Source organism: Elephantulus edwardii, unplaced genomic scaffold (assembly GCF_000299155.1).
Source record: "Elephantulus edwardii isolate Elephantulus edwardi_28Jun2011 unplaced genomic scaffold, EleEdw1.0 scaffold00389, whole genome shotgun sequence".
In the NCBI taxonomy this organism is placed as follows: Eukaryota; Metazoa; Chordata; class Mammalia; order Macroscelidea; family Macroscelididae; genus Elephantulus; species Elephantulus edwardii.
Window position 1 is genome coordinate 711523 of NW_006400139.1, and position 11504 is coordinate 723026.

The window sequence follows — 11504 nt, forward strand, 5'->3', positions numbered from 1 at the left end:
AGAATTTTGATTTCAAGTAAAAAATTTCTAAACTCTATGTCTGTGACTCAAATTTGTAGTTCTGTAATGGAAGTATATATATAGTATAATATTAGAAATATTATTGTTCTAAAATTCTACTTCTGGCTGAAATTATTCCAGGATCTTATTTTCTCCTAAATTAATTGTAATATAATTCACACCTTAAAAATGACTTAACAAAGGGAATGGAGCTACAGTGTACTTGACACATGAAAAGGAAAAAAATCCCCCTTTTGGAATGAATCTTGAAGCAAAATATAAACATATGTCTCTAAAATAGATTTAATACATACGATATCTGGTTTTTGTTTACCTAAGTAATCTTGAAGAAATGAAAGATATCTATTTTATAGGAAACAATATGTCTAGTTATAAGAATAGTTACTTTAGGTCTTACTAATGCCCACTGCTGAAATTTTATAGTAACATCAATATCAAAGGAGAAATTAAGAAAAATTATTTCAAGGATGACAGGAACATAGGTTAATAGAAATAGAGAGCTGATATGAAGCAGTAATATTAGGTAAGAGATGACTAGATATTTGTCTAATATTCAGACAGCTTCTAATATTCAGATGACTTTCAATAGCATTTACTCTGTTAAAGGCAATTCAAATCTTACCGAAGTTTAAAAATATATAAACTTGGTGGACTCTATTCCATTGAGAGGCTGCATAATAAATAAATAAATACTAGATAGCTTAGAAGTCATCTATGAAAATTAATAAATGAATAAACAAACCAAATAGTGCCAAAGAGATTTGTCTAATTAGAAATTGGACTGTGTGAACCGGAAGCGATCCCTGAGGGAAAGACAACTATTTTTATTTTAAGAGTACGCAGCCTTTAAACTGAACAGGCTCCTTGAAAAGTAGGTTGAATATCTTTGATAGGACAAGTTTCTGTCAAAGTAACTCAAATATCTAGATGTTTACATCCTCATCAGTAAAGAAGATATTTAGTCGTTCAAAATTATGCAAAATTCTTACCCTGTGACATATAGTAAATTCCAGCTCATGGAGAACCTCTTGGACAAAGTCGAGTTATGCAAACGGTTTCCGTGGCTATAAATCTTTAAGAAAGGACATTATTTCATCTTTGTCCAGCACAGCAACTGCTAGCTTGGCACTGAAGCCCTGTCGTTAAGCTGTTGACTTCTTTTACAGCTACATACATCATCAAGGCTCTAATTTTACCCAATAAAATGGTAAATATATGCTTTATTTTAAAATTCAACTTGAATGAAATAGTTTTAAAAATTAATGTAGGGTCTTATTAAACCAACTCTGCTATGTTTCTCATTCTGATAAGTATAACTAATTACACAATGATTTTAAATAATGATATTAAATTATTCTGAAGTACTAAATTTTTTTAAAGTGCTTAGTATGTATGACTGTTGTTGTTGTTGTTGTTGTTATGTGCTGTCGAGTCGTTTGAGACTCATAGCGACCCTATGTACAACAGCCCTAAACCGTGCTCTATCCTGTGCCAATCGCATTGCCTCTGACACACCCATCCCGATTACCCCAGTCACTGAATCAATCCACCTCATAGAGGGTCTTCCCCTCCTGCGCTGGTCCCTCTACTCTACCCAGCATGATGTCCCTCTCTAAAGAACTGTCTCTCCTTACAACATGTCCAAAGTATGTCAGACGAAGCCCCAGAATCCTTGCCTCCAAGGAGCAGCCTCGTTTAACCCTCTACACTAAATCATGTTGCAGAAAACTTAAGCTGTCACACTTTTTATCACTAAGCATTATTCTTGCGTATTTTAATTATGATGATAGTTTAATAAGAAATTGAATGAAAAAAATTGAATAACTTTACAACCATCGAGTCATTTTTAAAATATGTATTTATTATAAAGAAATATGCTTCTTGTTAAAGTATATAAAATGATATGTATTTTATGTTTCTAAATATGTGTTTCTAATTTATAAAAAAATATAAATATAGGTGCCATTTAGATTGGTTGAGGACATTTACAAAATTTCATCACTCAAAACTGTTCAAAATGAATCAATGAGTAGCTTAATTGTAAACACAGAAAGCAATGAAATAGTTGATGTTTATTTGCCTCCATCATAAATGTCCATGAAATCTGTAACTAAAACCAAAAAGGCAATACATTGGGCATATCCACTACAAAAGACTTAATTAAAATTTAAAAATACAGACATGTCTTTGCTCCCCACCTCGAGGTCTAAGATACTTGAGCCAAACCATCGTATTTTTAATCACCACATATGCACATGACAGTTGGGTAGTTAATAAGGAAGACTAAAAGACTGATGACTTTGAATTAGAGTGTTAGCAAGGACTATTTAATATATAACATACTGGAAGAAGAACAAAAATAAAATGTGTCTTAGAAGTGCAGCCGAAATGTTCCTTAGAAGCAAGGATGGCAAGTCTTCAAGTCTTGGACTTTGGACTTATTCCCAGGAGAAGTAGATGATCAGGGAGAAAGAGAGGCCTTCAATAAAATGAATTGACCCAGGGAATACAATGGTCATAGACACTGAATTAAGTGTAAGGACGGCTCAGAAGTAGGCAGTGTGTGTGTGTGTGTGTGTGTGTGTGTGTGTGTGTGTGTGTGTACACACGCAGATGCCTTTGTGTCTTAACCGTGAGCATTTCACAATAGCATGACATTATTCTTTGTAAGTAACATCACTGGTAATGTAACGCAAAAAGCTCGTACTATTTGATCCCCCTGTGAGTATTGGTTCTGTTCTCCATGTTAAGAGTGTTGCATTAATATTTATTCATGTATCTGAGTTCAGAATAAAATAATGAGAACTGTAGTTGAGGCACACATATTTTCTTATATTTGCTTTGATTTCCAATAAACAAATAGTCTGTTTATTCACCTCTCAGATAATCTATTAATAGTAAGAATAAAATACATTTATAGACTATAGTCCCCTTTAGCGGTTTTCCCACAAGCATTCTCACTGACAAACGTAATGGTTACTTTCAAGTGTTTATTTCTGTGGATCCCTCTGTATGGAATTTGATGGGGTATATTTTTGTTTATTTCTTATCTCTTGAAAATGGACTGCTAGGAAAACAAACCGATTTGTCCTGGAAAGGGTTAAACCGGGTGGCTCCTTGGAGGCAAGGATTCTGAGGCTCCTTCTAACATACTTTGGACACGTTGTGAGGAGAGACCGGTCCTTGGAGAGGGACATCATTCTTGGGAGTGTGGAGGGACAGCGCAGGAGAGGAAGGCCCTCTATGAGGTGGATTGATTCAGTGACTGGGATAATCGGGATGGGAGTGTCAGAGACAGTGCGATTGGCACAGGACAGAGCGGAGTTTAGGGCTGCTGTACATAGGGTCGCTATGAGTCGCAGGCGACTCGACGGCACATAACAACAACAACAACAACTTGAAAAATATCTCCCTCAGGAACGTGTTAGGGAGGAAAAAGTCTGATTTCACACCTTTACCGAAAACTCCTGAGTCAAAATGTATTTTAAGGCACTATGCTTTATTTATTTCTTCAGAGCCTAATATATTAAATGCTGTTGTTAGGTGTAGTCAAGTGGATTACCTTCTAGTGACCACCAGATATTTTAATGTTCATCTATGGTTAAGAACCACTAGAGTAAAGATTACTATTCCATTCTTTGTGAAGCCCACACTCCCTAAATTACCACTGATATCTTGAGTTTTAGCTTCGTGTTGAGGAACTGTGCTGCCAACGCAAAGGCACTTGGTTCAGATCCACCAGTTTTTCCATAGGAGAAAGATGAGCCGCCTCCTCCCACGTGAATAACTGCTTCTGAAAACCTGCTGGAGGGTCAACTATGAGTCAGTTCCTACTTGAAGGTACATAATAGCATGAAACACTCACTCTCTTCATTACTTCATTACTCTCTTCATTCTACATTCTTGACTTGTGTATATGTGGCGGCTGTTAGGTAGGGTTACCTCAGGTATATCTTAGCATAAGACATTTTATCAATCAAGTGAACTTGGTTTTAACCTTTGGAAATCAAATAAAAACATCAGTGTCTTTGGAGTTAAGTAAGTTTAGAAGAACTAAAATATGATACTGAAGTTATTTTATGCTTTTAAAAATTTAAATCAGTATCAATTATTGATACTCTCAGGCCTGTCTTTCATTGTTTTTGTACAGACATTCCTCTAGGTCGCATAGCTCTGGTGTACAAGTTGCTGTACAGAGGTAACTTGTCGTTGCTGTGAGGCTGAACACTGTGACACTGATGTGTCAAATGTGTTAATGGTTGGTTACCCAATGTGAACAGAGTTGGGTGGAGCTCCCCTATTAAGACAAGCTTGGAAGCAGGAGTGGCATTCACTTCCATAGTAGCTTGCCTCCAAAAACCCTATGAACCTGGAGAGAGGATGAAAGACCCAAACGTTGAGGACTCTCCTTCATAGGGTCGCTATGAGTCACCTGCGACTTGATGGCACTTAACAACAACAACAGTCCTAAAAACAGTTCTAAGGGCTAGGCAGTGGTAACTATCACAGGTGTTAAGGATCACAAAACAGATATCATGATGTAAATTCAAATATTGGCATATAATTCTAGGAAAACATAATTTAAGAATTAATTTTTTTCCTTAGTGTTTTGTAAGGGCTTGAAAACTGAATTTGAGATCTTACTTAATTTCCACAACAATTTCATAGTAGAAAGGGACAATATATTAGTGAGAGAGTATTATCCACATTGTAATGAATACTGAAGAAATATTCAGTTGAACAAATGAATGAATGCACTATTAGTAATGATGTTGTTGGGTGCTGTCCAGTTGAGTATAACTCACTGTGACTCTATGAACAACAGATCTGACCCTGTCCTATCTTGCGTCATCTTCACACTTCCTGACACATTAGAGCCCATTGCAGCAGTCAATCCACCTGGTCGAGGGTTTTTCTCTCCTTTGCTGATGTTTTATCCTTCTGAGACTCATGTCCCTCTCAAAGGAATAGCCACTTATTGCCCAAAGTATATGAAGCAAAGTCACATCATCTTTACCTCTAAAGAGCACTCTGGCTGCATCCTTTCCAAGACATATTTGTTTGAGCTTTTGGCAGTCTATGAGATGTTCAGTGCTCTTCTCCAACACCACAGCTCAAAACCTTATGGACAGTAGGAACACGAATACTAATGATAAGTAACAATAATAGTACAATAATAAGAAATAGAGGGGCTTCAGGCCTTTTTTTCATAGGTCACTAGGAGTCATGCTCGAATTGGAGGCAATTGTCAACAACAACGTTACTAATGTTATGTGGTGTCGATTTGAAACCAACTCACAGTTGACCCTCCAGTGGGTTTCCAGAGATTTTAAATCATGTAGAAAGAGATTGTACATTTTTCTCCTGTGGTGCATTTGGCGTATTTAAACAGCTTGCCTTTGGGTTGGCAGCACAACTCTTTACCACTAAGCCACAATAGATATTACACACTACATGTTTTTGTAGATGTCGGGACTGTGTCAAATTGTTTACAGCATTCACAGTGGAATAGTTTCCAGTCATTTTACAACTGAGCAATCTGTGAAAGAGAAAGAATGGTTCCCTCTCTTGAAGTCATCACATAATTGAATGCTGTCAGAGATTTTAATTCAGTTACAATTGTGCTGGGTAATACTGCACCTTCATTCTTTTAGAGAACCTACCGAATGTATTGATTAAGCAAATGTCTGGTGACCAAAAAGACCAGGAGTTTGAACCAAGCAGTTGTTGAAAGGGAGAGAGACTTTCAGTGAGCTTTCATAGTAGATCTTCAGTGGGCTTTCTTAATAGATCTTTCGTGGACTTTCATAATAGATCTTCAGTGGGCTTTCATAATAGATCTTCAGTGGGCTTTCGTAATAGATTTTTAATCTTGGAAATCCTGTGAAGTAATTCTCTTTGTCCCTTAGAGTTCTGTATGTTGTATTTGGCCACTCAGCAATGGTGAAGTTAGGTTATCCATGGCTTTGTTCTTCTTAGTGGACAAGGGGAAAGATAATGAAAATAATATGAAGATGAAAAGCAGAGTTAAACAAATAGAAACCTGGGATTAAAATTTTAGTAAGAAATTCACTTTTACGCTCATGTAAGTGCAAAGACCTACATTAATTTATCCTTAAATTCTTTACTGTGTAAGCCATCATGACTTCGTGTCTTTTTACTGTCCCATATGAAAGAAAATGTTGATAATAAAAATTAATACTAATAAGAAAATGAAATATATATTAACAGACATTTATTTTACTACACACCTGTTAAGCCCTAGAATGACAGTCTTAAAACCCTAGATGTAATAATAATACTTATACAGCATTAATGAAAAAGAAATCTATATTAATTAAAATGAAACTGATAAATATTACCAATATTATCTTATTTGATTTTGCAGAAAAGGATTCTAGTCTCAGAAACTTCAGATAATTGTTTTATAGATCATATAGATCATCAGTTATAGAGTCCAAACTGAAGAATATTTAAAATATAGTGACTTGTAATTGTAAAATGCTTGTACAATTGTTTGAGCAACCATACTTAGATAATTTAAATATCCTTATAAAGGTGAATCTAGAGGCAGTAACTATACAACTTAGTGGAAATAGCATAACAGTTCATGTTTTTCTGCTTATCGTGCCACACAGATACACACAGATTACAAACACCATTCATAAGACCTTCCTCATTATGTTCTTAAACTACTTTGTTGAAAAAAATTCTCTAATCTCACCCATATAATAAATATAATATATACTAATATAATATAATCATTGTTGCTGTTGTTGTTTGGTGCCGTTGAGTCACAGACGACTCATAGAGACCCTATGAATGAACAGCCTGAGCACTGTTCATACAGAACATATTACAATATATAATTATAATATAATATAATATAATATAATATAGTATAATATAATATAAATTTCAGGTGATATTACCTTACTGTCTGCAAAATTACATTATTTTCTGAATTTATTTATAATTAATAGGGGCTTATATATACTTAAAAGGATCAGTGATGGGAAATTGAGCAATGAAGCATAGAGTTATAAATATATGTTAAAAGTTTCTGACACAGTCATTGAAATATCTGACTACAATTAAATAATGAAGTAATTACTGTAGGATTATCAACAAATGTAGCTAATTTAAAATGAGAATAAATTACAAAACTGAAAGTCAATGCCCACCAGTTTCTAATTCCTCCAGTAACTGTGTGAATTAGATAAAGTGTAACTTATGCTGAACTGTCATTTAAGCATAAGGAGAAATGGTATTAAAATGAATTTTAGGAAACTAGTTAGACTATGAGGAGACAGGAATACTTGCAGTATATGCAGAGAATGTCCTCCTTAAAGTGCAAACAACTGTAGTTACCATAAAATTCATTACGAACAGCTCAATCTAATTGAAGAAGAGGTAAGGAGTTATAGAAAGGTGAAGGGAAAGTCAATGTAAATTTACCTTTTTCATAGATGAATTATCATGACCACCCACAGGAAAGAAATCTAACTCTACAGAAGGAATTTGTGCTGTTGGATTTTGCTGATGTACCCCATCTCCAATGGTTTCTTTTTGGATTATTTTTAATCATCTATATTATCATCTTGTTAAGTAATGGCACCATATTTCTCTTAACAAAAATAGATCCTGCTCTCCAGAGTCCGATGTACTTTTTCCTGGCAAATTTTTCTTTCTTGGAAATTTGGTATGTTTCCGTCACTCTCCCCAGAATGCTGATGAATCTTGCCACCCAGAGAAGAAGAATCTCCCTGGTTGCCTGTGCGACACAGATGTGTTTTTTCTTTATACTTGGAACCACCGAGTGTTTGCTCTTGGCAGTGATGGCCTATGACCGCTATGTGGCCATCTGTAACCCTCTGCACTATCCTATGGTCATGAACCACAGGGTTTGTATTCAGCTGGTGGCTGGCGCCTGGCTTTCTGGAATGCCATTTCAGATTGGGCAAACTTATCAGATTTTCTCTCTACCGTTTTGTGGTTCTAATCTAGTCAATCACTTCTTCTGTGACATTCCCCCTATTCTCAAGCTGGGTTGTGGTGATACTTTTATAAATGAGATCTTGGAATTTACGATCACTGTGTTATTTGTCCTACTTCCATTTCTGCTGATACTTGGCTCCTATAGTAAAATCATCTCCACCATCCTGAAGCTGCCATCAGCCACAAGCCGTTCCAAAGCTTTCTCTACGTGCTCATCTCACCTGATGGTTGTGGTGCTATTCTATGGATCAGCCACAACTGCATACTTAAGACCCAAGACAGGTCAACCAGAAGGAACTGACAAAGTGCTTTCTCTCTTCTACACTATCTTGACTCCTATGTTTAATCCCGTGATATATAGTCTAAGAAACAAGGATGTCATTGTGGCATTGAGAAAATTGCTATGTAAATAAAAAGTTTCATTTGAAAACAAAGATAAATGTAGAAGCACACCATTCTCATGTTATGTTTTGTTTTGTTTTAATGAAATGCCAATAAATGTATATCTTTTTGCTCTAGTTTGTCTTTCTATTCAATAATCATTGTTGTTAAATGCCATCAAGTCGTAGACGACTCATAGTGATCCTATGAAGGAAAGACCTAACACTTGTATGACTTTGATCATTTCTCCAAGTTCATAGAGTTTCTGGAAGCAAGATTTTAGAATTATTTGCCACTACTGCTTCCAAGCTTGTTTTAATCGGGGAGCTCCACCAAACACTGTCCACCATGGGTGACCATTCTCACATTTGACTCATCAGTGTCACAGTGTTCAGCATCACAACAACTACAGATTACCTCTGTACAGCAAGTGGACAGACAAGGGCTATACAACCCATAAGAATGTTTCACAAAAAACAATTAAAAGCAAAAAAAAAATTCTAAAAATGATCATTATTTCCTAATTTAAAAAACATGTATATAAAAAAAAACCCCAAAAATATATATGATAGTTCCAAGTCTTGTCAAGATATATAATTAAAAATTTAACACTAGATAGTATATTATTCTATCAGTAATTCTATAACAGTGACATTAAATGTGTTCCTCCCAAAATTTTGAAAGGAATAATTTAATTTTTTTCTGTCATAATGTATAATCAGATAGCTTATTAGAAACCATTTCAGTCATTTTTATGAATTTCTAATACAGGTGTAAGTTATTTTTTGGGGTGAGGTGAATATGGTAAAAGCAACTTTTGAGATGTTAAGTTCTTGGTCCATAGTAAGTGTTCATTAAATATTAACCAATAATGTTATTTAATTGGCCAAATGTGTAGTGATTTCAATGGTAAATGAACATATTGAAGTAGATAATAAATCATTTGAATTATTTAAACAAAACCACAGTAGTTTTTTTTTAAAAAAAAATGATAAGGTTTAGATGTTGTACAGTGATCAAAAGAAGGATTTTTATAGTGTAAGAATTCTCACATTCTTCTGACCTTGTGGCTTAATACACCAATGGGAGTCAACTGAATTAAAGATCCAGGCTGTCAAAATAGATTGTCATATTTAATCAACTGAGTAGACATCATTGGAAGCAACATAACTGTCTTTCACTCCATCATTCTTTCCAGGGGAGATTTTCTCATGGTATGTATGTTTCCTAGACTTTGAAATACATTTAAAAGGCTACTCTGACAATCAATATTGTTACTCTTAGGTGTCTATGTACAATAATTGATGACCAACAAATTAAAATTTTGTTCATCAACCAGGAAGCAGTCCTTAGGACAGAACAAGAGAGTAATGTATGGTTTAATACCAGGAGAATTTTGCATCAGGTCTGCATCCTTTCTTTATTCCTATTCAATCTGTATGCATTTGAGAAGCTAAACTATATGAAAAACAAAGTTACATCAGGATTGGAGAAAGATTCAGCAGCAGTCTCATTTATGTAGATGATACAATCTTGCTTGGAGAACATGAAAAAGAATTAAAGCATTTACAGAAAAGTCAAAGACTAAAGTTTCAACATGGATTGTGCCTAAATATCAAGGAAACAAATTCTCACAACTAGCTCAATAGGCAAATTAATGATAGGTGGAGAAAATATTAACTTTGTTAATAATTTCATCCTACTAGACTTCACAACCAATATCCATATTAGCATAAAACAAGAGAAAATTACATAAAAGGCATGTTGCATTGGCAAATATGCTATTCTTTTAAAGCTTAAGATGTGACTTAAGCCATACTATTTTTCAATTGCATGTAAAATTTGTACAATGGGTAAGGAAAATACAGGAGGAATTTATGATTTTTAGCAGGGATGTTGATGAGAGGAAAGTGCATTACAAAGATCTTCAGATGTTTTACAATAATTTTTAGGGGTATTGAAGAAGTAAAAATGATGATTTTGTTGTTATTGTGTACTGTTGAGTCAAAACCAACTCATAACTGAACCCCCGAAGGGTTTTCAGAGGCAGTAAATCAGACAGAAGGAGATTGTCCATCTTACTTCCACAGAGCATTTTGGGTGCCTTTGGGTTGGAAGCACACCTTCATGAAACTTAGGCACTAGAATTCTAAAAATGATAAGAATATTAAAATAAACTCTCATTAAGTCAAAGTAAACTTAGGCACTAGAATTCTAAAAATGATAAGAATATTAAAATAAACTCTCATTAAGTCAAAGTAAAATCCCCTTTATGTGTTGTTGTTGTTAGGTGCCATAAAGTCAATTACAACTCATGGTGAACGAATGATTGGAACCCTGTCCTATCCTGGGTCATCCGCATCATCTCTGACACACTTGCCCTACTTGCTGAAGTCACTGTGTCAATCAATTTCATTGATGGTCTTCATCTTTCGTTGACCTTCTGCTTTTCCAAGCATGATGTCCATCCCCAAGGAATAATCTTTCCTAATAACATTCTCAAAGTATATGACACAGAGCATTGTCATCTTTGCCCCTAAGGAGCACTCTGGCTGTGCCTTCTCCATGACATAGCTGTTCCTTCTTTTGGCAATGCATGGAATATTCAGTACCATTCTTCAATATACAGATAAAAGTCATAAATCCTGTTTTCTGCCATCCTTATTCACTATCCAACTGTCAGTAATTAAAAAGACCATAACCTGAATCAGGCAGACCTTAGTTGTCAAACTGACATCCTTGCTCCTCAGTAATTTGAGGAGTTCCCTGACTGCACATTTTCCCAGTGCAATGTATCTTCTGATCTCCTAATTTCTGGTACCAATGATGTTGATTGTGGATCCAAGTAAGATGAAATTGTTGACAACTTCAATATTTTTTCCATCTATCATAATGCTCTTTATCAGTCCAATGAGGAAGATTTTTGTCTTCTTGACAAGAGGATCATGAGATTAAAATTCATATTAAATGCTGTAGTCTTTGATATTCTATAGCAAGTGTTTGAAATCTTCCTCACTTTCAGCAAGCAATTTTGTGTAATCTGTATAATACAGATTGTTGATGAGTCTTCCTTCAATCCTAACATACGTTCTTCTTTATAAAGT

At 34.9% G+C, this 11504-nt stretch overlaps 1 protein-coding gene across 1 annotated transcript; it reads left to right on the plus strand.

Moving 5' to 3' along the window:
- The first annotated feature begins 7475 nt into the window (after positions 1–7475).
- Positions 7476–8432, plus strand: LOC102859819 (olfactory receptor 10AG1-like). Its single transcript, XM_006902267.1, has one exon. It carries the CDS (start codon positions 7491–7493, stop codon positions 8430–8432), a length of 942 nt encoding a protein of 313 aa, XP_006902329.1. The 5' UTR covers positions 7476–7490.
- Positions 8433–11504: the final 3072 nt, after the last annotated feature.

Excerpts from the sequence above, each read along its gene's own strand:
- LOC102859819 (XM_006902267.1), top strand. The coding sequence starts at position 7,491 with ATGAATTATCATGACCACCCACAGGAAAGAAATCTAACTCTACAGAAG.